The 26,915-nt window shown below is 38.3% G+C and overlaps 1 protein-coding gene across 6 annotated transcripts in view; it reads right to left on the bottom strand.

Annotated features, from left to right (window-relative positions):
* FSD1L (fibronectin type III and SPRY domain containing 1 like) overlaps positions 1 to 26,915 on the bottom strand; it is a 32,891-nt gene that overhangs the window by 4,622 nt on the left and 1,354 nt on the right. For 2 of the 6 annotated variants that reach the window (XM_083815980.1, XM_083815984.1), the window contains exons 2-13: positions 23,406 to 23,501; positions 22,306 to 22,437; positions 18,601 to 18,702; positions 15,205 to 15,227; positions 12,801 to 12,922; positions 8,475 to 8,684; positions 8,037 to 8,135; positions 6,340 to 6,466; positions 4,597 to 4,629; positions 1,466 to 1,563; positions 755 to 1,006; positions 335 to 423 (exon numbers count right to left, since the gene is read on the bottom strand). In XM_083815980.1, coding sequence (XP_083672106.1) covers positions 335 to 423; positions 755 to 1,006; positions 1,466 to 1,563; positions 4,597 to 4,629; positions 6,340 to 6,466; positions 8,037 to 8,135; positions 8,475 to 8,684; positions 12,801 to 12,922; positions 15,205 to 15,227; positions 18,601 to 18,702; positions 22,306 to 22,437; positions 23,406 to 23,501 — 1,383 coding nt within the window. Of the gene's footprint in view, positions 1 to 334; positions 424 to 754; positions 1,007 to 1,465; positions 1,564 to 4,596; positions 4,630 to 6,339; positions 6,467 to 8,036; positions 8,136 to 8,474; positions 8,685 to 12,800; positions 12,923 to 15,204; positions 15,228 to 18,600; positions 18,703 to 21,856; positions 22,061 to 22,305; positions 22,438 to 23,405; positions 23,502 to 26,915 lie in introns of those variants that run through there. The other 4 variants (XM_083815981.1, XM_083815982.1, XM_083815983.1 and 1 more) reach the window with 4 other exon arrangements.

Here is a 26,915-nt window from a genome sequence, read left to right as displayed (position 1 = left end):
GTCTACTTCTGTCTCGTGACACTGGCAGCTCATAATATTTTGGGCCTCTGTCTGCATCAGTTTGGATCAATTGTTGTAGCAGGCTTATCAGCTATCAGAACACACAATGAATTTACAAAGACTTAATGACTTTTACTGACATAGCTGAGACACCTAGATGAAGGATTCTCCCTGCTGAAGTACCAATTGAAATAAAAAAATGGAAACGGTTAAACATTTTTAAAAAGTATTGGCCAAAAACAATACTCCAAGTTTCCTCCTGTAAAACACAGTTATTAGTCTTCAACAAAGTGAATTCAGTGCTAGAAATAGAATATTTTTTTTTGATACTGACCATGAAACCTGGTAATAATGGTTGGGTGAACTTTGTTCTGAAGGCATACAGGAGTTCCTTTGAGTTTGCATTATAAAACATGAGCTGACCTGAAAGAGGCAGAAAGCAAGTTGAAATACATGTTTAGATGCTGTCACTACCTAGCTTTTTGTAAAATTGATACTTTTCCAGGGAAAGGTCCCTGGAACACATTAAATCCCCTCCATGTGACTAAAAAATTTCTCAGCTGCTCTGTCACAGAGATGAACTGCAGTCATTTGATGTTATAAGCAATATTACATGAACAACCCTGTCTCCTATTGTCATAAGAAACTTTATCAGTCTGGAAGTAACACTAATGTACTTTTAGCCTTGCACTGCTTCAACTTGACACCAATAGTCAAGTACGTTTTATCTCAGTTCCTTAAAATTGTAACTTACCTCCATCGAAGTTGCAGTACACTCCTATTCTGTCTGGAATAGGTATGTCTAGGGTCTTGCTTTTATTATTATGTTTTGCGGAAAAGGTGCTTTGCAGCCAGTTGTTGATGTGGATACACCAGCTTGAGTTAGTCCTTCCAAGCTGATCAAATTTCCCCAGGTTTTTGTATGTCACTCCTACACTGTAGGATTTGCAGTCCTTCTGTGCTCTCACCTCCCAGTAATGCTGTCCACTTTCAATAGTAGTGTCACCTACCAAAAAAGCGTATTTAGTCACTATAATTAAGTATACCTTACAACGTTTGCTTCCTTATAGACATCAGTGGGATCTGCTCCATTTTAGTTTAGAGTGGAGACTATAAACAGAAAAATCTTAACTACAAGGAACAAAAATATGAACTTATACGTAGATAGAAGAATACAATTATAAAGTAGAGCAAGGAAATCGCTTTTACTTACATCGACTGAGACAAAATGCATTTAAGATCAATTCACATTTAATAGCTGTGAGTGTCAGTCACTATGGAACTTTGTAATAGAGAACTTCAAAGGAGTTGAACTCACTAGCTGTAGCACAAAATTTTGGTGTTAAACAGTCTAGGTTATCTCTGTGGGGGACAGCATCAGGTATACAGCCTTGAAAGCACTCAATTTTTTCCTCTGATTCTTTCATAATCTGACCTTCTCACAGAAGTAGAAAGTTCACCTTACCTAACACTGTGTATGATTCACCAGTAAAACGATCTCTGCTGCCCTTCGCTGTGGGACTTGTGCCAATAGAAGTCCTCTTTGGAGATGGTGCACCACTTCTAAGAAGAAAAGAACCATTGAAGATTTGCACACTACTACAGAAATGCATGCTAAAACAAGTTTTCCCAAGCAAAAGGTTGCAATAAACATACACAAGCTACTGAAATGGCACAACTGGTTCAGCCACTAGCAACGCTTACAACCGCTAACACTAAGTTAGTATGCATGCACAAGAACTGAGAGGGAAGAGATGATGGGTAGAAAAAAGTGCAAGACTTAAGTTCAGAGGCAGCTGAGAAAGGAAATGGGAGAAAAAAAGCAGATGTGTGGCCCGTGTTTAAATGACGTTCTACATAAAAGTATTATGCCTGTAATGCGCAGAACCTTAGTTCAGGTTTCTGTTTTCCTGCAGAAGATTTCTAATAAACCTTGTAAATCAGCTACAACAGATAAGAATACACTGATATTTAATGCAAATATGCCTAATTTCCACTGGACTTTAAATATCAGTGAATGGAGAAAATAACATCAGTTTTATGTTAAGTAGGTTTTTCAGTACATGGATAGCTTGCATAAACTACTAAAGAAATCACAGGAAAGTGCAACCCAGTGAAGAGCTACAAAAGGAATAAAATGATTGTTATTTCAAAATATACACACTGAAGTAGATACAAAAGCCAGGAGTGTCAAATCTAAACAATTATTAAAAGAGATGAGATGATACTTCCAGAGTTTAATGCACCATAACTCCCCTCAAAAAAAAAAGGTAAAAAAGTATATTGAAGGTTGGGGACTTTACCTGGTTACAGTAAGTCAAAGAATACAGAAAATAAAATTGTCACAGCACACATTGTGCTGAGAAGCACACAGCAACTCCACAAGAGTCATTACAAAATTTAATAGTCTAATCCCAATCAAGAAAGGCTTAGATTTTCTAATCATACTTTTCTAAACCATTCTCAGGAAGCAATAGCAAAATAAATGAAGAAACACTTCGCTCTGGAGAATATGCTAATGAGCAATCAGTTGCATAAAAGAATAATTTTAACCTAATGAGGTTTCCTAATGAGGTTTTCAAACATTTTATTTTACCTTAGTTATGCCCTCAAAAATAATTCTAGCAATTTAATCATTAAATAAAATTAAGGCTATTTGCAAATTACAGTGAATATTAAACCTTGGTAGCCAGGGAATCATGTCTGGTTATTATTTTAAAGGCGATTAGTAGCAAAAAATTTTAGCTTCTTGGAAACAGCTATGTAGTTCACAGTTTAATTTCATTAACAAAATTTAAAGAGTATGAAAAGCAAGTATCTCTCTGAAATACATGTCAGAAGTAATCTTGAAAGCATATATTACCCTACATGCAAAAAAGGATGTTTTCCTTCCAACCTTCACTTCAGTTACAATTTTGCAAAGCTAATTATATTTAAGTACTGAGGACTAGCATAGTGAAATTTTGCTTGCTACCATTCTGATTCATTCAACACTGACTTCAGGCTTTCTGGAATTGTTCTCCAATACCGTTTCATAAAGGGTCAGAAAATGCCCATTTTGCCTAATACCATCATTAAAATAAAGTCATGGGACAATCAAAAGCTGAGAGTTATTAAATTGTCACTTATGAGTGTGCTAGAATGTCTAGCTCATCTTCATTACTAAATTTGTTTTAATCCAGTTTTAATCCCCAGAAGCCTTCAGAAAGTCACTGCTCTCAAACCGATGAAAAAAAGATTGTCTACATTGACATCACAATTTAGCATGCAAATTAGCCAGAACTGATCAGAAGCCAGATAAGCTTCTAAATCGCTTGCAGGAAGTATGCAAATAGGATAAGTGTTTATCATGCAACAGTGCAGACTACATCAAATGCTTTTCATTTTTGTTAACATGGAAGAAGCCGTAGATTACTTACCAAAGAAAAGAGAAACGAGCAGTAGCATGAAAACAAAACAAAAACACAGCAAAGCCAAGAATTAAAGGATAATTTCAGGAGGAACCATCACTACTGCAGATTCCATCCTGCTTTAAGTACAACAGAGACCATTCACACTTCCAGCAGACTTCCAAAAAAAGTTGCTGAAATTCTTCTATTAGGTTAGGTATAACTGAGTTCTGCAGAAAGCATATCTGGCCACTTAGAGAAAAACCCTAAGAAAAAAAGCAGGTGCTCTGCTAAAATTTTGTCAAAGTTAGGAAGACATTAAAAGGTCTTCAGTATAATTTCTTTCAAATCTTCTTTAAGCAGCCACTACATGAGCTTTCTCAACTGAAATCTAACAGCCTTTATCAGTTCAGACAATGACAGTTAGTATTTGACATGAAAGACAAAAAGGTGTTTTTTTTCATTTTTGTTGTTGTTGTTTTTTGTTTTGGTTTGGTTTTTTCCCTTTAATTTTAAGTTCTTAACTCTCCATTCCAAAATGGAAAGGTAGGAAATTTTTTAGCACTAAGTCAGTTTGGTGACTCCCCACAGTTTTCTTAGCTAGTGGAGTAACTGATGCATTTCTTCCACACAAGGTTTGACTTCTTCCAAAGGTTTGACTTGCCATAAAGCTTTTTACACATGCCATCAGGCTAAACTACATCCTCTTGGAAAGTGTAAAAACACATTTCTCTTCCTCTGACGACTAATAGCAGCTATCCCACAAGTTCAGAGGCAACAGGTAGTTGGATTCAAAAATAAGAACTAAAAAAAAACTTTTTAAATTTCTACACAAGAAAAAATTAATCATTTTTTAAAAAAATCTTGTATGCCATCATGTGCCCAAAGGTTAAGCATCAATACAGTTTTAAATAACAGGAATCTCTGTGCCAACTCTAGAATGCATAATGCTCTTCCACTGAAAATCAGGCTTCCCGCATACCAGGATGCATCCTTTCAAGAAGACTTTTTTTTTCCAAATCACTGGAAAAATACGTACATAATCTTTAGGAATCCACATGAAAATTCTGAAGAATTTTAAAAAGCATCTGTATACTGTTACTGATAAAGGCTATTAGATTTATTTCTCTCGCTACTATCAAGCAAAGGGATTTAGCAAAGATTTCCAGCAAAACGAGATACCAAATCCTAACAGGTATATTATCACCTTTTATTGCTCTTGAGGACAGGATACTGGCCACTGTCAGACAGAAATAAATAGTCATTAAACAACTGCGTATTACTACAGTAAATTATCCCCATTTTTAAGATGGCACTAAAAGTCACTCTACCATGCTTCTGGCAGTATATGTCTGTATGGAAGCTATTTGTTCATATATTATTCTCAAGCAGTGCACTTTATACTTGAGAAACGCCAGCTGAAAATCAACTGTCTTTGAGGAAGAAGTAACCAGCTCTGTGGGAAGAGCAATGGACACTGTTCACACCTTGGACACTCTCACACGCTCTCCACATCTGCGGTGGTGAGACAGACTGGTAAGTGAGCCAAAAACTGTGGAGATAGCCAGCTGATCACAGATGTGGATGGGGTTCTCCAGATGGGAGAGCCCAACACAACAGGACAGGCTGTGGGACTGCTGAGGAAGGAAGAGATCTGCAGAAAAGCAAGTGGAAGTCTTGGTGGACAACAACAGCAGTCTGCAGTGTGCCCTTGTAGCACGTGTGGCCAACCACATCCTGGGCTGTATCAGCGTAACAACCAGGAGGCCACGGCAAGAGATAGTTCCTCTTGACAGGGCAGCTGTCAGACTGTTTGGAGTCTTAAGTCCAGTTCTTGGCTGCTCAGGACTATACAGACACTGACATACTGAAACAAGTACAGTGGCGGGCCAAAAATAAAAACAAAACTAAACAAAACAATTATGGGACTGGAGCAGAGGAAGACCCAAAGACAACTGTGTTTGCTCAGCATTAAGACAACAAGATCAGGAAACCTAGTGCCATCTTTAACATCATAACAGGAAGCTACAAAGATGACGAAGCCAGGCTCTTTTCAGAGGTGCACTCTGACAGGTTGAGGCATCTAGTACTAGTTAAAACACAGGAATTTCCAGTCAGATATCATGGTATTCCTGCCTTTCCTTTAAGTTGGTCTGGAATAGGGGCCCAGGGAAGTACCATTCTTCATCCTTGGAAATATTCACATCTTAGCTGGATAATATCCACGGCAAATCAAGCTAGTGAGGTTCTTCCAACCACCATTATCAACAGATTCCAAGTAGTAAACATGTACGTGTATAAAGCTCAACAAATAATCTACCAAGAATTCTGCTGAAGTTACTTATGTACTTTTCCTAGATGAAAATAGTTGGTAGATATCTTTAATACCACCACTTTTACAAGAGCTAAGTTCTATCATCATTATCTTTTACTACCTGGTTTTAGTGGTATCTTTTCCTCACCAATGAAGGTTATGAGATAAATTAAACAACCACCTATAGTACCAATTTTATTCTTAACTTGAGCTTTTGCAAAAGGACATAGCAGCCAGTTCTCTCCTTATTTTTCGTGGTAAAAATGCTGCCCATGCACCATTACTGACCTGCAAAACTACTGAACTATAAGTCTTTCACGGCTGAATATCAGTTACGTCCTGACAATTACCTTATCTACAAGGTATTTTAGTACCTTGACTAATAAAATACATTTGTTAAGGTATAAAGACTTAAATCCAGCCTAATGTTTAAGACACTTTTATAATTGATTCCATAAATAGCCTCTATGTCTGTTACAAGGGCAGGGAAATAAATATTCCTTCCAAAGACTTTGAGTAAAATTTGATGTCCCACAGTCCTACCATCAAGTGCTTTAATTTCTCCCTGCCCTCACCCTTTAATTGCCAGATGAGGCATCTCAGACAGTGTAAACCTTTACAAACCAGAATTCTTACCTGCCTTTGTTTTCTTTCCCTTTTACTTTTTCTTGACCTTTGCCTCCAGTAGGTTCCCATTCAACATAGGTATCTTCAACTTTCAAGTTCAGATGAGATGAAGTATTGTCCAAATTGAACAGAAATGCTGGTCAAGACAAAATGTGAAATGGTGAAGTAGTACAATGTTCTCTCCCAATGGTGGCTATTCAAAGAAAATAATGGAAGTAGTAGTAAAATTGTAGCAGAGTACTATTTGACTTAAAAGAAACATCACCTTGTTAGTAATTGTTTTCTCTAGTTACAGCCTACTTCCTTGGTTCTCATAATCATGAATGATTTAAAAAGCCACACTCATTTTCTACACTGTACAGCACTGATTCTCCAACAGTATATTTACAATTAATGAGGACTGCAAACCTGCAGAATACTAAACTGACAGGGTAACACATAAGCAGAGTTGAACTGTGAAGTTCATGGCAGATATCAAAGCAGTAGACGGTGCATGAAACTAGAAGTGACCTGGTATTTGCTGCAGACGAATTCTTCATCCAAGAAAGCAAAATTAATACAATGTGCTAAGTCCCTGAAAGATGCATATTTATAGACTATTTTGTGAGGGTCCTAATAGTACCAGATATAGTCTAATGCTGAAAGAAAGTATACTTGAGATTTTATGAGTTTGGAGCTCAACAAGTTTTTAAAAAAATGAGGTAAGCATGTTGATGAGGATGCTGAGTTTCTGTGGGCAGACTATTAAAAGAAAGTGAACTAGATGCACTGTTAAGGTGGACAGATGCACTAAAAATTACATTGGCAGCTTAATATCTACCCAGAAAAATCAAAATCAGAATTACATTTCTGGTACTGGAATAAAGAATTTAAGTAAAGAAATTAAGTAAATATATCAGCTGCTATACATATGAACACCATACACTGGCTGTGCTTTAGGAAAGTTTCAAGGCTCAATAAGCAACGCTTATGTCAAGTGCTGGAGTACAGCGTACATGCCACAGTTGTACCAGCCATTTTGCCCTTTACACTGCAGACTTTAGTATAGCTAAAGCATCAAGATAATTATTTCTGCCATAACAGTTAAGACTTGTGTTCTGTTATAAAGCATCGCTTCCAAGAAATTCGTCTAGTTTATTTACAAAACAATGCCAGGATGCCCCCAGCCTCAGATCAACTGATTTCTTACACAGTGATGTAACTTTAGCAATTTGGAGCTGTTTGTTTTTTGAACATTGACCATAATTAGAATCTACAGCTACAAAGTCAAAACACACTTTTTAGTAACTTCCTTATACAGAAATGTGTTACCTGTCACATGCTATGTACCAACAGAAAACTACATCAACTGCACAGATGCCCTAAGAGCCCTACTGATGCTCAGCCACAATGTTCTTCCTCTCTCTTTAACACATTGGCATGATGTAGTGGCACATAATAGTGTCAATCCACAGTTCAAAGCAATTAATGTTAAGCTTCATTAGAAAGCTAACATATTTTTTGTATCTGAATGCTGAAAGACCTGCTTTCTGCCAGTATGCTTTTTAATCTTTTATAGGAATTGTTTTCCTTTTTGCTTAGAACACTGTTTCTATACAAGCACTGCTGAGAAGTGACTTAAATTACAAGTTCATATATGAAGGCAGGACAGACAGTATGTGCGAGGTTTTTGCTGCATTCATGGTTAAAAATCTTTCAGATTTTACCTTTGGTTTCCAGAGTCACAGGATCTGAGTATTCCCCTGCCACAGCTTTGTTGCAAGCTTGTACTCTAACATTCATGTATTTTTTATCAAATTTCAGACCTAAAAAAGTGGATGTTTAGAAAATTGAATTAAACACTGACAACTTTACCAGACTAAGACACTCCATACAGCTGTCTTCCATTTATCTGAATTTGCAAAAAAAACAAGCTTAAACGTATCACCATAAACTTCGGTTAATGGGTGCATTTTTACAAAACTTCAAACTCCAAATAGGAGGCAGAGAAGTTATTGTACAAAACACCCAAGACCAGTATGGAACAAAGCTTCATTAGTTACGGAAAAATGGATATTTTGCAAAACTTCCAAGCATAATAAGTTTTATCAATATCTTGTGATTCTTTTTTTAAATATTTTTTCAAGTATAAAAACAACCTTTACCTGATAATGTATATTCAGTGTCTTTAATATAGTCTATCACTTCCCAAGGCTGTTCATCCTTAACTCGAGCAAACCCATCAAAGTTGGTTTTCCTATACTCTAGAACAAAGTGATCAACTCTGCTGTCTTCTTCAGGCATTCTCCATGATACTGTTATGCAGTTATCAGCAACCAGACACGCTGCTGTATCTATCTCTGGAGCTTTAGGGACTGCAGAAAGACAAATATACAAAACAACTCAAAGAAGAGAACAGACTTAATATACTATGGTCTCCTTATATTTATTAAGAGTTCAGAAACTGTCCTTAGCCCACCAACACTCATTCTTTTTAGTGAATGGATTCCATTATCAAAGCACAATAAAAGTCTAGACATATCGCTTTCACTTAATAAGCGCCTAACAGAAGAAGAAAAATGTTACCAGCTCTACAGTTAACATTTGCATCTTAATTTCCACATTTACGTTTTGTTAGTAAGTTGGGCTGATTCTCTGCTGGAAGTGGTAACAAGTACATGCTAGAGCAAGGAGGAATCATGAGCTTGCAGTTATGAATGTACATTTAGGGTAACACTACAAAACTTTGTTTCTCTTGAGTCTTTCAAAGCCAAGAACAGCTGCATCCCTGCAACAGTATCACTCGGTTTGCTTCCACCACTACAGACAATTAACAGGATAATAGTTTCCACTAGCCAGTCAGCAGTTATCTAGCTTTTTTTCCTCTTCAACTTTTATGTTGAAACAAGGGGAGAGAATTCCAATGATTCACTAAAAAAAATACTATAGTTTTGTTTATAAACAACAGAAATTTCATTTTCATGAAATCAAAGAGCACTTCAGTCACTGGAGTATGCTTTTCAAAAGAAGGTATTTACAAAATCCTTAGTGTCCAAGTCCAAGGAACATTTTTGCTGGAGGACATGGAAACAAAATGTGTTCTTGTTTGCAGTTTTTGGAAAAAGGGTCTGCAAAAGCTTATGTTTCTTCATTCACAAAAAGGTTCAAATGGCTACAGAAGTGGCCTGCAAGTCAATACATCAAGCAGGCACATTTAAGAAAAAAAAAAAAGTACAATACTGAAGCATCTCTGGGACTGAAAGACCTACAGATTTTGTCACAAAACACCACTTTTCATAATGTCCAAACTCTTGTTTTGCATTTCTCTGTACAGTTACATCTCAGTAACCAAGTCCTAGGTACATACAGATTGTCTTTATGCAGTTGAAAGTACTGTTCCTTGAAAAGTGTTAGCAACAATTCTTCTCCATGAGAGCTGATGACAATTAACATCACATTAATTAAAGTTGAGTCACATTTAGAGATAGGCAATTTTACTGTCTACATAAAAACACCTTCTAGCTATAGCAACTCTCAGAAGCAAGTCTAGTTTGCTTTATGCATGTTACTTCATACCTTTCCATGATGATGTGTTTAAATATTTTAAAATACAATTGCTAAAACATACCCCTTTTCCCTTACACTCTGGTAGGTTAAGCCAAGAAGGAACTACATTCAAACTGGTATAAGCTTAAAATGCTTGCGAACAATTAAGCTGCACAGAAGAGACTGAAACCAGAGGTATTCAAGTCTCAAATGTTAACGAAATGTGCATGTGTCATCAAATTTCAGTTATGCAACAATAATTTGAGCAAACATCAGTCAAATGCTTTCTTATGAAAAAGAATAATTAAAGTGAGGACAGGTATTACAGAACATATACTAGCAAGTTTAGCCCCCTAGTCCAATTATCTTTGGGATGGTGTAGGATACCAGATAAAGAGTCTTTCATGTGTTTAGTGTGATTAAGTCTTCAGCATAATTCTGGCAGTGTTCAAAGGCCTGTATTACCATAATAGTAAGATTGTTTTCACCTTCCCACACTAGGTCATTAGTATTTTCTGATGTTTGAAAGTCTATCAGTGCTCAGTGCAGTTTCGCCTACAACAGTTGAGCTATCAGGATTCAGTGTCAGAGTAATTGGATAGTTTGGCACTACAGTAGAAGAAAGCAAGATTGATATCCAGACAGTTAAAATTTTCAGTTTACAAATGAAAGGCCCAAACAATTTAAAATTTGAAAATTTGATAAGGAAAACACATATATAAGAAGGTTCATACTAAAGAAGTTCTTCATCCAGATACAATACTTTGTTCATGATTGGTGTCGGATCTTAATGCTCCCATTCTGTCCAAAAGGTGCGCTGTGATCAGCTTATCTAGCTTGTTCCCTTATCTATCAAATACAAAGCAATGACTGACAGCTGGAAACTACAAATACAACGGCAATTTGTGCCTAGACACTGCTAGCTAACTAGAAATATTACTGATAATTTATTATGGCTGTATGTACTGTATCTACAGTATACAAGAAAAAATGGGCAAAATGAAAATTGATGCTGCTAAGTCCTTAAAAGATATGGATTAGTGACTTACAGATGAAGCAACTTAAATCCCTGCCAGCAGTACTCTTTTCAACATATTCTTGGTATCAGTCAAGGGCAAAGTGGTTTAAATAGGAAAGAAAAATGAGTAAAATACATGAAACATACACTGGAATACGGCATCTAAGTTTACTTGTATCAAACAGTAACAAAGATGCATTAATTGTGATAATGTCCTGGTTTCAGCTGGGACTGAGTTTAATTTTCCTCATATTAGCTGGTATGGTGCTGTGTTTTGAAGATGAGAAAAATGTTGATAACACACGAATGTTTTAGTTGTTACTGAGCAGCACTTAAACAGAACCAAGGACTTCTGGTTTCTCATGCTGCCCTGCCTGTGTGTAAGCTGGGGGTGCACGGGGAGCTGGAAGGGGACACAACCAGGACAGCCAACCCAAACTGTGACCAGAGGAACATTCTGTACCATGTGGCACCATGCTAAACCAAAGAAATGGCAGAGTTGGCCAGGGGGATGGGTTGGGTTGGCAGTTGCTCAGGGACTGGTTGCGCACACATCCATCGCTGTGGTGAGCAATTGCTCTGTGCATCTGTACTGGGACTGGCTGGGATGTTAACTGTCCCTGCAGCAGCCCATACAGTGCTTGTGCTCTGCACTTGTAGCTAGAACAGCAGTGGTATCACACCAGTGTCATGTCTGCTGCTGAGCAGTGCTGGCACAGCATCAGGACTCTCTCTAACCCTCCTAGGGGGTGGGCAAAAAGTGAGAAAGGAACATCACCAGGAACATCACCTAAACCAACCAAAGGGATATTCCATACCACATGACATCACACTCAGCAATAAAAGGTGGAAAAAGGAAGAAGAGGGGAGGGGTGGGCTGTCGTTGTGAAAACGTCTGTCCTCCCGAACACCGGCTACGTGTGTTGAGGCCCTGCTTCAAGGACGTGGTCAAGCATCGCTCATTTGTGGGAGGTAGAGAGTAATTTCTTTCCTCTGTACTTCCACACAGCCTTTACTTGTTTTGTTTTTCCATTTTCCCCTCCCTTCTTCCCTTTCCCTTTTTTCCCTTTTGTTAAATTGTTTAATTAATAATAATATTTCCTTAATAATTATTTTCCCTTAATTAAATTATCCTTATCTCAACCCATGAGTTGTTCTTTCCTTTACTTCTTCCCCTCCTCTTCTGAGGAGGGGGAGCCAGAGAGCAGTTGTGGTGGAGTTCACCTGTCTAGCACAGTAAAACCATCACAGCATCACTTGTATTGTGTTGGTTTTTATATGCAGAGAGGTAGAAGGGGGGGGGGGGGGGGGGTGTTGTTTTGTCCCCCTTCCTTATTAAACTGTCCTTATCTCAACCCACAAGCTACTGTACTTTTTACCTTTTTTTGAGTCTCTCCCCCATCCCACTGTGGGGGAGTAAGCAAACAGCTGTGTGGTGCTGAGCTACTTGCTGGGTTAAACCACAACAGAAAACATCAGAAGTTTCACTGCTCCAGTAAGATGAACACTATCCCATATTTTGGGCTGTATCACCGTTCACATCAAGTGATGTATTAGCTTACAGTTCCACACACAATCTACTGCTTATTACTAGGACTTTAGGGTGTCACTAAGCATCAAGCTACCAGGTACAGTCTTCAGAAACTTCAGGAAGTTTCAGGAAGTACAGAGGAACTGACAACTCAAGAAAAAAAAAAAAAATGTCTGGAACATTCATTCTCACCTCTGAGACTGATTTTCTGAAATGCCGCATTACGTAGAAATTAACACAATAAAACTAGAAAACTCTTTTACGCTCAAGATATTCAGCTTAACATCCAGCAAAATATTTGCTTCTCAGGGTGCACAAGGGTGTTTTGTGTTTTTTTTTTTTATGTAGTTATTTGTTGAAGTAGTAACAAATTAAAGTCATTGCATACTGTTTTACCTGGCAAAAACCTTAGAGCCTGGAGTGCATGCCGTTCCAGGGAGAAGTCCACCATCAAATGAGTCATACTATCACTGATGCTTGGTTTCAGAGAGATGCGAAATGCTGAAGCCATTGTGACTCTAAAGTCAATAAAGCAGAATTAGCAAAATGTATTTTGCATTAAGACCTGCGGTTACTTTCAAAAACAACGATCAGAAAATCTGTATTTTTAATTTCAAACTGTTAGTCAAAATACTGTTCTCCGATTTATTACAAAATATCCTGGTCTTTCATAACTGCTCAACGCTTAGTACAGATTCCAAAACACTTTTGTTGATGTTTTTATCTCAAAGACAATATGGTGTGATCTCCCAGTGACTGCATTACTAGGCAAAGATACATTAAAAGTGACTAGAGAAAAGCCAATCATCTGTTTTAATGCGCCAGAATGTGAGTTGAAACTAAGAACTCAGATCACCTTACATAAAATCAGGAAGTTCAAAGACCTAAAGCACTGCAGAATCACATTGTGTTCTATACACTTAGCAATTTGAAACTTAAACCTGCAGTTTAAGAAGTCAAGAAACTTTTCTGATGGACAAGATTCACTTACTACCTCCAAAGAGGAATGCATTTTCTACTGTTAAGCATTGCTCAGAAGGCATTTACAAATATCAGTGAACAACCTGGATATTCTGATTTCATATCTACCTCTGATCTTAACTGGGGATGAAGAAATGTTTAGGTTGCAGACACCCACAACTTCGGAGCATGCAAGAATTTCATCAGCCTCACAAGAGACACTGAAGCACTGCTCCCATTTCCATTTCTTAGCTCAGTCCTTACTCCAGATACTCTTCGGACACTCCTGTACTACTTGGACTGGACCTCAACAAAAGGATAGCAAGTCTCTTTTCTAGTTCTTTAACACTGAAGTCACCAGGCCATGTGGCAGAATTTGAATAACTGACTGATTGGAGACAGCACACAGGTCTGTCTTCTGTTTTAAAAAGACTCTTAACTAGGAAGTAGTATACTCATCGTAATAGAAAGTCAACTACAAGAATTCATATCCAATTTACACTCACAGATCTGTTACATCTTTAGAATACCTAATGCATACGACTTTCTGTGAGCTACTAAGTACTTCACTAGTATATAATAGAGATGGTGTGCTAACTACAGTTGCATTAAAGGACGAAAAATGCTCTAGGCAGTGAAGAAAGAGAAGGAAATATGAAGTTGTGTATTAAAGATTAGCATGAAAAGAATTATAGTATTGGGAAACATGAGCCAATTATGAAACAAACATAGTAAAACAGACAAGGCAATTGATAAGACAGAGTTGACCTTTTAAAATTCAGTATGGGCCACTGTCAGACTGTTAGAGTAAATTTCTCCTTAAGGAACAAAAATGCCGATTAGCAGTAACAGAACACTAAGTAGTAAGCCTCAGACAGATTTTTAACTTCTGTTTAGGCACCAATCTCATACAGACAACCAGCCACAACTGGTTCAAAAGCACTAGATTACACAGCATTTCAAGAAACCAGAAGGAATAAAAGGGCACTTTCTATAGATAAAAAGTATTACGAATCCTATCACTGCCACTATCCATCTGATTTATTAACGACTCCAGTTCTTTACCCTTGGAAATGTGATGATTAATTTCTCCAGCAATTACTAATTTTTCATAAAACTTCAGGGATTTTACACAACCAGACTCTTCCTTGAAAGTCTGTAAACTGAAAGCAAACCAATTTGCTCAATTGAACTGGTCAATAAGAATAGCACATGCTGGTAGCACCCTGTGAGCTGTCTTTCAAAATGTCATGCATAGTACAGGAAATTTTCTGAACCAGATTCACAGAGCATAGTTAACTTTAGTAACAGAAAATGGCCTTCATATTTATTTTGAAATAGTGAGGTTGTTTTCAAAACAGTAGTCTGAAGACATAGTTCAAAGAAAACCCAGCAGAAATAGTGAATTCATTGACATCAGTCCAATGATATCAACAGAAGTATTTTAACAGCTACATTCAAAACCAAAGTTAGCTAGCAAAAGTCTGTAAGTGCAAAAAAAAAAATTATCACAATATAAAGGGACAGAGTCAGCTTGAAACATAATTCAATTTCTTTTATTAAAAGAACCAGAAGTTTTGCTGCTGCAGGGCTATGCTTCCCTGCATTGAAAACTTCTCTTTATTAAGTTATGAAAGATCCACAGCCAGCAAGGGACAACACTGAAGGAGAAGAATAAAAGTTTCAGTTTTATTTCCTAAGTTGAGACATCATAAGGAGCACTTAGGAAAGCAGACACAATGAATTTCATTTAAGCTGACTATGTTCCGTTAAAAATAAATGCATTTTCAAGGATAAAACTAATTCAAAGAGACAAAAAAGGGTAGACTTTGTACTGTACCTATCTTTGATCTGTCTGGCAGCCTTGATGCACATCAGGGAGAAGAGAGAGAAGGTAGTTAGTATTTCCATGCAAGTCTCAAAGGCAATGCCATGCAAGAAGACTGAGAGCAATCTGAGTTCTGTTGTTCAGATTTGAGATCACAATGAGTTTACCATTTGCATAAAATTCCCCAAAAGCACGTTAATACTATTGGTTAGAACTGTAACAATGTATATCACCAGGAAACAAAATCAATCTCAAGAACCACACCAAACCAATTCCAAATTACTAAACTTCCTCCATGTAACTTTGTCTCTTCAGATTTCTCTGAATCAATTAAATTACTCCCGATCACATTTTAAAAGAGTTCCATGAGCTAGTTGGTAAAATTTAACTACTTTTATTTTCAGTTAAATTGCAAAATGCTCATTAGTGATATTTAGCCATACCCAATTTATCTCAGATGTATATTCACAAGTAAGGAAAAAAATAGGATTAATACATTTCCTCTGAAAGTTATTGTACTACTCTGACTGTGCTTCCTAAAAGGTTCTCTCTCTATGCCATTACTCCAATACACAAAATATAGTATTGCACAGCATATAAATGATACCACTGAAGCAAATGCAGAAACACTAATGGTATATCTTAAAGATAAACCTTAACTGGTATTTGGAAAAGACAAAATCCCAATCCCTCACCAAGAGGGCTTGCAAACCTAAAACAGGTTATTGTACAAGTTGTGATGGCTTAGCTAGTAGGCCTGTTGAGTCTGTACAGTTAACACTGCTACTAAGACAGAGTTCATCTTATCTACTTTCCCTTCCAAAAACATGACATCACTAAACCTGTAAGTCAAACAAAAGTGAAGGACTTCCAAATGTTTCCATTAAATACAAAACACACTCTGTGAGGGGGGGTAAAAAAAAACCATAGATTTCCCTGCTATAAAACCAATTTTATATTTCCAAGGTGGAAGTAGAAAGAACAAATGTTTATAAATAATTTAGCTTAAGAGGTAGCTTTGTTTTATATAAAACAAAAAGTTATCATAGGAACGACTACTGATTTTCCTACATGACAGCTGTAGACAAGACTGTTACTTACAAAGCCTTCTTTGTAACCTCTACATCTTGTGGAACGTGTGATATTCAGAATTCAATGAAAAATTCTCTGCAAGACAGTCCCTGACTAGCTCCTTCAAATTTGGTTTGTTTCCAGACCACTGACAAAGAAGGCTTATCAACCAATCTCAGGTTGGCTGCACAGCAGTGTCAAATCACATCCTACCTAACCACTGCACTCCCATGTGCTGCTTGGCATTTGTGCTCCTTTGACCAGGTAAGCTAATTCAGTGAACACAGCCATCAAAAATCTACACCAGAAAAAAAAATAGTCTTATGCTAGTTTCTCCTGAACTTATTGCAGGATCCAGAGAAAATCTATGCCAGTAAAAGGGAGTCAGGGCTGGAGTCGCCCTTGCAGCTATACTTGGCATTCCTATTAGTAGTCCAGAAGCTTTAACGAGCTACTAGCTAAGGCAGTATTACCATGCATGATATACCTGAGACATATTTACAAGTTCAATCTAGGTGTAACTAAAGTTTAAAATCGTAGATATAAGGAGTTCACTGAAATGGACTTTGGTATCTTAAGCCTCAGACTCCAAATTTAAAGAAATTTTCTTCCAGCAAACATTCATATAACTTTGCATGCTCAATTGAAAAAAGCATTAGAGATGTTCTGTAAAACGACTTAAAATTAATCCAAAGCTACATTCTACATAGTTCTCAAGAGCTAACAAATCTTTACACATCTCTGTGACAAGTCAGAAAGGACAACTCAAACTGAAGTGCTAAGAAAAGCATTCAGTTTAGGAATTGTCGCTCTTCAAGGCAAATAAATCAAAGCTGACACTCAGAAAGCAACTTGCACACAAACATGTTGCCAAAAGGTACAACTGGCAGTGTAAGACAGTGGAGTAATTTGTGTCTTTGTTCCTCCAATTAAAATGCAGAAAGGCAAAAGTAATTGGGTCTTGGATTTCGTGTGACTGACCCTGCCTGCAACTTGCGTAAGGATTATTTCAGCAAAGGATATTACACACAGAAACTGCTGTACCTAGTCAGTGTATATCTGGAAATATTTTACTAGTTTGTAAGTATATTCTTCTTCCAGTTAGACACGTCGCCTCTAATTTACAAAAAGGCTGTAACAACATATGCATTATTTGTATTAGAACCTCAATGTGCGGCCCAAATCCAGCTCTTGCCTTCGGTGTTTACAAATACATTAGAAGGTATGGAGGAGTACAGGAAGAGCTGCCCTGAATTAAGTTTCATAAGATCTTTCAGAACAGCTAAAGAGTTCAGGATTACAAATTAAAGATCCGCAGCTTGCATGAAGTTCTGCAAAACAGAAACACATCTTGTCATCTAAGAACAGCTGCAGTTAGAACACAGATGTTTCTTCAAGTGTCACGTAATGTAGGGCAAATGACGGGACACTTGCCATGGCTTTGAGGTGTGGCCACCACTCATACTGTAAGTTTCAGTTGAATTTTACAGAGATTTATTTCACCTTCACCTTCTGGGTTGACTTACCTAGCATCAATACAGATTTGGTAAACACTGATAGTTATCCGGGAGAAGGCATTTCTTTCCCCCCCCACTCACTCTACAGAAGAAAATACCTATTTTGTTAGATATTGTATATATTAGCTACCATGATGGACAAATGAAGACCGGCCTCACAGCTGAGCATGTAAGGTCTCAAACATTTCTACACATACAGTTTAGCATCGTTAAGTAATATTGATACTAGAACTGAAAGAAGGCTGGAACAGGTTAATGTAGTTGTGTATTTATACGGGGCCTGAGTGTAGGTTCTGGTTTTTTTTTTTTTCCTTCCAGCCACAGACCCTACACATCTGGAACACAGCAACAAATGTCTCAGTTAGGTCCACAATGGTCAATGCTGAAAACAGCCTGCTACAGGTATTCAAGTTAACCCTATACTTCTGATTGAGTTACTAAGCCTGCAAGGAATTGCCCAGAGACGTACAGTTATGGTGCAAGACCCTAATACTAAGTAAACTAGAACACAAAAAAACCTGCAGCTTGTTCATGCAGTTCTGTGAATTCTCTCAGACAATCACATTTGACCCTGACCACAAATGAAAACTTCTTTGAATACCACACCTTCATAGAACAGTTTGACAAAAGAAAATTAAAACTTAAGACTACTGACTCAACTCCTCTACAGAGCATTAACTGTGGTTTTTACATGCCTCATGAACCTTACAATCAGTATTCCTGTTAAGTTTGCAGGGTCCAGTTCCGTAATGCAAAGGCTGTTGCAAATTGAGCCAAATACCAACACCTGCCTAATGCATATCCATTTAATGTTTTCTACCTTTGAGAATTCCGTGGGGTCCATTATATTCAGCGTCCGTGCAGCAAGTTCCAGCAGCTCTTCAGAACTCTCGAGGGCACTGCCACACTGGCTAAGCTGATTCTGAAGTAAAATAAGAAAGTAAAAATAATTTGATGTATTCACATTTAAAAAGTGATTTGCAAGCTACCAGTACTACAGCTACACAACTTTGCTATGACTTTCTGACAACTTAAAAGTTACCTTAGCTAGTCAAGGCTATTACAACTGACGTACACAGTGTTAGCAAGAACTTCACTGTGCTTGACAAGTGCACGGTGTTTCATGGCATGTCCTGTAAATCCAAAAGCTTGGCAGGTGGTGAATGCAGAAGCCTAACTTAAATGACAGACTTGATTTTTAAGGCCTGTTTCTCCCAACATTAGGATATCATAAGCAATGAAATGCCTAAGTCCATGTACACCTCTCTTTCTACTTACAGAAGTTTTCTTCATCAATGAATTGATATTGTTTAATGTAGGAGTAACATTGAAAAAAGGAAGGATAGTTTTCTCTCCTGCAAGCTCCAGAACTGGCATAAGACAATCCTAAAAAGGAACACTGCAGTATAATGAACGGGGGATAAGGGAACAGGAATAGAGAAAGAAGGGAGTAAGAGAAACTCCTTTCAGGGTTAACTAAAACACTATTACTAATAAACTCTTTACAGTAAATAAAGTAGTCCGCACTGAACTTCTGATACTATAAACTATGGATATAACCCCTAAACAGATTGATTTTGAATATTCCACAGGATTCTGAACATACAAACAAGGTCAAACAAGATGCACATTTTAAACCTGCCAGCAGCTTTTGTATAGCTGTTCAAGATGTATTTCAACCCATGTGGTATTTTTATATCCCATAATATCTCAGAACAAATCAAGTAACTAATTTTCTCTAAAACACTTCGGAAAAGACTAAACAGGACTCTACAGTAATCACTGGCTCAAAAGCAACTAGAATTTGCACCAACTTTGAGAACAGACAGGTCTCTCAGACACTTCACAAGCGTAACTAGTTTTGGCAAGTGGGGTGGATTGGCCTTGGTCAGCTCCCAGGTGCCCTCAGATGCACCTCAAATTCACTGTTCAAGGATAAAATAGCAGCAGGGAACAGTCCAGCTGCTAAAGGTTTACAGACAGTTTCCAGGTAACTCCTGAAGCATGCAGTTAACACAAGCCGTGATTCATCTAACACAGTTGCTCTCCTCTTTGGAGGATATTCAAAGCTGACAAACTTAGATATACTGCAATGCTGCCAAAATGTCCCAAGCAAACACCTCAAAGAGCAGCAAATGCCAGAGGCATTTCCAAACAGCTTTGCAGAAGTGACACGGTAACTGGATGCTTATATGACCAGTTCACATATACATCACCATTTGAGAATTAAAAATAAGTACTTCAGTGTCATTAAAACACACTGCCCTAAAATTAAAAAAAAAAATTACTTTCAAAGCAAGGGCAAAGAAGAATTTCCATTTTTCAGCATTAACTTTCAAGGAAATTATTTGTGAAGGACCAACCTAACAAGTAAATCCTCAGTCATTTAAACTAATATGCAAAGTAATTCAAGTTACAGCTTATTCTCAAAGGCATCTATCTAATCAGCTACGAATTACAGTATAAGCACTTCAAGGAGACAATAAATTAAGCAAGTCAATTCCTTTAAACAGGAATTGTAGACCTTATTGAAGCTCTTTGATTTCCTCATACAAAAGTTTTCAGTTCCAAACAAAAGGTAACAGTTTGGATTGATACATTCAGCACAACAGTCTTCTTCTGTTGGAGTGGTAGATTCCCTGTTAGGAAAAGCACTCTTGCAGTGCCTCGGTTACAGAGGAAGCTTGATCTGTCACCAAGCAGAGAAAGTATGCCTTATGCCTGCAGTCAGAGTACAGCCTCAACTGAAAGATGAGTAGGGGGCTTAATGACTGCATCAGTGATCTACAACGTTCCATTCGTCTTCATCCTCGTCTGATTTAAATAGCAGCTTTCATGTTTAACACAGATACCAGGCAGCGATTCATGGTACGACTGTACAGCGCTGATGAGCCTTCAGAACGTGGTTAAACCACACCTTGTTTGATCAAATTAGATTAACCACCAGAAAACTAACATATTAACAAAATTAACAGAACATTTCTCAACAGTCAAGTCAGACAGTCATAAGAGTAACTGCTAAAATAGTTTTCCTCTCCTGAAAAATTACTTGCAAGATTAACTTCAGTTTTGCTTCACTAGAACATAAAATAATTGATACAAGCCACAGATGAAATTCTTCTACAACTTATAGAGAAGCACATATTCTTTAAATATTAAAAGTTCAGGTATTCCTGGATGTGTGCAGACCTCTGTCTGTTGAGACTCTTCAGAAGGATTTAAAGCAGAAATATAAAATTGGAGGTGTGAAAGTAAAACTTATATTGTGCACCCAGAAATTCTGAAATGATTTACACCACCAAGTATATAGTATGAGGATAAAACAAACCTTATAAAGAATCCTGTGGAATTTGTTTTAAGAAACAGTTCCTCAGGTTTCTTTAAACTGTCTGGCTAAGTGAAGGTGAATTTTCTGAAGAAAAAATGGACCTGGACAGGCTTAAGAGGTGGGCCTGTGTGAACCTCATAAGGTTCAACAAGACTAAGTGCAAGGTCCTGCATCTTGGTCAGAGCAATCCCAAGCACAAACAGAGGCTTGGCAGAAAACAGATTGGGAGCAGCTCTGAGAAGGACCTGGGGGTGGTGGTTGACAAGAATCTCAACATGAGCCAGCAGTGTGCACTTGCAGCCCAGAAAGCCAACCGTATCCTGACTGCATCAAAAGCAGCGTGGACAGCAGGGCTGGGGAGGTGATTGTCCCCCTCTGCTCTGCTCTCATGAGACCCCACCAGGAGCACTGCGTTCTGCTCTGGGGCCCCCAGCACAAGAAGGACATGGACGTATTAGAACGAGTCCAGAGGAGGGCCATGAGGATGCCCAGAGGACTGGAGCACCTCTCCTATGGAGACAGGCGGAGGGAGTTGGGGTTGTTCAGCCTGGAGAAGAGAAGGCTCCAGGCAGACCTTATAGCAGCCTTCCAGTGCCTAAAGGGGGCCTACGGGAAAGCTGGGGAGGGAATCTGTGTCAGGGGGTGTGGTGATAAGACAAGGGGTAACAGCTAAAAGAGGGTAGATTTAGATTAGATATGAGGAAGACATTCTTTACTCTGAGGGTGGTGAGGCACTGGAACGAGTTACCTGAGAAGCTATAGATGCCGCTGTCCCTGGAGGTGCTCAAGGCCAGGCTGGATGGGGCTTTGGGCAACCTAGTCTGGTGGGAGGTGTCCCTGCCCATGGCAGGGGGTTGGAATTAGATGGTCTTTACGGTCCCTTCCAACCCAGACCATGCTATGATGGCAGCAAACATAACCAAGTCCTTCTCCTATGAAGCCCTTCTCCACCTGTAAGTTATAGGTTATACCACTTTCTATCCATGTAACTACGTCCAGAACATAAATGCACTAGAGACCATGAAGAATCCTAGAAGAGACCAGAGAAGCACTTAAATGAAAGAAGACATTTACCTTGTAGTTACTGTACTTCTTGCAACACTACCATAGCCTTATTTTCAAGTTAAGACTTAAAACAGCAGTTTAAAACTACATCTGAAAATTTTTGCAACTAGATTAAAGAAATTTTATAGTTACATGCAGAGCTTGAATTTTATGAGCTCTTTCTTGCTGAATAGTGTTGGCCATAGTCCCCTTCATCTCATCCAGCACTGAATACAGAGCATCAAATTCTTCATCCAACTCACGGATCACTTTAGAAGAGTTTACCTGAAAAGAGAATTGAAGACTATTGCAATTTGTACTGGAAACCATGCAGACTAGCCTTTCAGACTGAAAATCCCATTGTTTGCCCAAATACACTTTGCCAAGACCACTATATACCTTGTTATTGCTCCTCACTTTAGCAAAGAGGAGAAAACACTAAGAACAATAGGTAGCTCCTAAGCAGACTTAACATCAGGGCACTGACAACAGAAATCCATGAAAACTTCTGTGATACTCAGAAACCTGCACAGAACCAACTTATCTGGCAACTTTGTTCCGTGCTAAAAGGCCTTCATTTCCCTCTTGCAACTATATAGTAGCTACCTGATGTTTGTAAAGAGGCGGATATCCAGTTTCATATAAAATAACTTCCTGTGAAACTATAAACTGCATTTAAGGCAGATTAAAAATCTGTTGGATGACTTCCATTTCAGCTACTAAATTGGCTCAGCTCTAACAAGAAACGACTTACTGCTTATTGACAGGCTGAAGGAAACTGAACCTAGAGCAAATACCCTAAAAAACAGATCTAACTGTTGACTTAAGCCCAACAATTTGCAACTACTAAAAAGGGAAAGAGCAAAGAATTTCCCTGAAGTATCTAGATGTTCTCATTACCCAATCTGCCAAACAGATGTCTGAAAGAACAGACTACCTGTAAATAACAGGAGTTTGAGGTCACGCATCAAAAACAGATTCCCTCTTCCAAACAAATCGAACCCCTCAAAATAGTGGGTTTTTTTTGTTTGTTTTTCCAGAAAAGCAAAAACACTATACCTTTCAAATGGAGGTACCACTATACCTTCCACTTCAAAAGTAAAGTGTTTTCCTATGTGGTTCCAACATAAAGTTATAGTTTAAGTTTGATTCTTATAGCCCATTCCTTATACACTACGCAACCACTTTACAGCTGACAAAACTGGCAAACCGGTCCCCTCTGAGGTACAGCCAACGAGTCTTAACATAAATACCTGTACGTTTCTTATTGTTTGGTTCAGCATGTCAATGAAGTTGTGAATTTCATCATTTTTGTTCGCTAGAGTAGAGACAATCCTTTGCAGAGTCTCCTAGAATTACAAAAACAAATAAGAAGTTGCAGAAGGACAGTCATCACCATTTCAACATATATTTTTTCGTTAAAAAGAGTATCAAAGATCTAAGTGTTCTACCAAATTAAAGATCTTTAGTTGTTAGTTTGAGAAAATTCAAGACTATTCTGCAATATACTATTTTATGTGTTTTGCTACCCATATTACTGAAATTCCCAAGTCATCTAATCAACCAGACCAGCTACTGTCACCACACTCAGATGATAGAACTAGCGCTTATACAACTGAGTAGAAAACCAGTAAAGAAAACAAAGAAGGTCAAAAGAAACCCAGAGGAAAAAAAAATAACATTTTCCATTGTCAAAAGAAGCTGCAGTTAAATAACTAAGCTGGCAGTTTATTCTACATGATCTGTGGAGTACAACTAATAGTGATTTTTAAACCTATTCTGCAAGTTGTAAAATCCTTTGGTAAACACTTTGTATCTTCCAACTGAGAACAGCCTCAAAGACAGAAGTGTACTGCTACCTGGGAAAGAGAAACAAGGTTTTACCTGTGGTATACTACCTCTAGCCATTAAAAAGCAGTAGATTAAGCTTACAAAATACGCACTCAACATACAAAATTGTTAAGCATATCAAAACATATTTTTTAAATTAAACAGTCTAACAAATTTAATTTCGCTAAGAAGTCACTCATTCAAAGAATGCGACAAAAATAAATCAATGTTTGGTACTTAAAAATAAGTCTAATTCTACAGTTCAAGTTCTGAAAAGATCAGAATACTGAACGTGTAAGTTCTAGAAACATATCTGAATCTAAAATGCTGGATTTATGTGGCTTCTTAAAAAATTGAAGCTATCTTAATTGAAATTAAGCAGTTGGACTGAGTTTCAAGTTGCTAAGCTTAACATTGTTACGTGACAACATACAGGAAATCAAGGCAGACGGGGAGCTAATAAGCACACCTCATGAACACCTAGACTACCCAAAAGATGTTGCAAAGGTTCATCCCCACCCCCTCCCACGAGCAATTTCTGAATAACCATTTACTACTTAGCTAGTTTGCTAAAAAGCAAGAAGAATGTTTTATTCTTTCATAGCATCCACGTAGATGTGCTACCTGCCTTACAAGGAACTTCTTCAACAGTCCTACGGCTGTTTTTTTCTGTTTTGTTCTTCCCTTCCTCAGCATTTCTCAAAGGTGCTTACTGGTACCCTGTCCCATTGCCTCTGTGCACAGTGTCATGCTCTGTGTCAAATCTCTAGCAGAGGGAAGTACAATTGTACTACTTTACACAGCACTTTTCACAACGCATGTTGTAAAAGACACACGGCGACCACTTAGCAATGACTGGAATTAGGACTGTAAGGAGAAGAAACAAGACCAGACTGGCTTCTTTCAGAAGTGCTCAGTACAGCAAGCCTTTATCACTTCCTTACAGAATCTGTTCACTGTTTGGTTCAAATAGAACATATTTAAAGACACCTTTGTACACAGACTGCCAGATGAGATGCCATCATCCAGCCAGCTGCTTCTGCATTCATTACTGACCAGAAGCAATTGTTTTTGCATGTCAGCCCACAGTTAAGCCTTAGATCCTATAAACGTAACTGTCAATTTGGATGAAGAAGAAAACTCCCAATCCTCTTTCAACCAGGATTTTAGGGCTTACTCAGTTCTACCATGTGGAAAAAAATTAGTCTTCTTGTACATGGTACTCAACAATGCTTTGGGTTTTTATAGCTGTGTATGACTAAAGGAAAAGATCTACGGTTGAAGAATGCTTGGAAAGCCTTTGCACAGTCGATCTGACATACACAGCAGCAGCTCTAAGATGACTGTCAAACACGGTTTTCACTACATCTAAAGGTAAACTGACCAGTGAGTAGGAACCTTTTTAAGCAAGACACACATTTCTCCGAACAAAAATTAAATCAGGTTTGATCAAACTTGAACAAAATTAGGCGCTTTCTGCAAACACAGATGAAAGAGGCCTAAAAACATCCACCAACACCACACAGAATTTTTCTTAACCACTTGCAACAGGTTGACCTTGGCTGCTGGCCAGGTGCTCACCAAGCCACTCTTCCACTCCCCCTCTCTGCGGGGCAAGGAGAGAAAATACAATGAGAAACCTCATGTGTTGTGGTAAGGACAAGGAACTCTCTCAGCAATTGCCACCATAGGCAAAACAGGTATCCTTCCTCGGTTTGGGGAAGGATCATTAGGTCTTCCAGTACCTGAAGGAGGCCTACAAGAAAGCAGGGGAGGGACTCTTTGTCAGGGGGTGTAAGGATAGGACAAGGAGTAATGGCTTTAAACTAAAAAAAAGGTAGATTTAGATTAGACTTTAGGAAGAAATCCTTTGCTATGGGGGTGGTAAGGCACTCGCACAGGTCACCCAGAGAAGCTGTGGATGCCCCATGCCTGGAAGTGTTCAAGGCCAGGCTGGATGGGGCCTTGGACACCCTGATCTAGTGGGTGGCATCCCTGCCCACGGCAGGGGGGTTGGAGTTGGAAGATCTTTATAGTCCCTTCCAACTCAAGCCCTTCTATGATCCTATGAATTTATTGCCAGTTAATGACAGATTAGGAAAGTGAATAATAAAAAAAAAAACTAAGAACACCATCCCTCGCACAGCCTGCTCCACCAGGGGCCTCTCCCTGCACAGGCCGCAGGGGAACTGCTGCTGGCTGCCTGGAGCACCTCCTGCCCTCCTGCTGCACTGACCTGAGGGGCTGCAGGGCTGCTTCTCTCACATTTTCTCACTCCTCTCTCCCACAACAGCTGCTGCAGAGTGTTTTCTGACTTTTCTTAAATAACGTTATCACAGAGGCACCGTCAACATCGCTGGTGGGCTCAGCTTTTGCCAGCAGCAGGCACATTTTGGAGCCAGCTGGAACTGTCTCTACCTGACAAGAGGACAGCTCCGATATTTTCTCACAGAGGCCACCCCTGCAGCCTCCCAACTACCAAAACCTTGCCACATCAATTCAATACACCACCAATGCCCAAGCCACCAGAACAGAAAGTCAGCTTTCAACTGCTAATATGTTTTCTAATTATTAATATACATGAAATTTTCTTCCAAACATACCAAGTCACAAAAGTTCAGGCCTCTCCACTTGTGCCATTTCTTCTCATAAAAGGGATATCTCAAAATTCACTAGTTATACAAAATGAAAGCAGTGCTAGAAAAATTACCAGCATAAGCAGCTTACGTTTACATTCTAAATTAATTTGTAAAAGAATGACTACAGCATCAAGCTTAGTAAAGTTTCTTGGTATTTCTAAGCCACAGGAAATTTAAATCTATTGCCCATTGATGAATGCATTACTTCATATAATCCTATTATAAGTAGTTTTCTTTTAGTCTCCTCTCTGGCTAGCGTGTGTTCAGTGAGGATATAAGGGTCAGTTTCAAATT

This window comes from Anser anser (genome assembly GCF_964211835.1).
Source record: "Anser anser genome assembly, chromosome: Z".
NCBI lineage: Eukaryota > Metazoa > Chordata > Aves > Anseriformes > Anatidae > Anser > Anser anser.
This window is presented reverse-complemented; position numbering and strand designations above follow the sequence as displayed.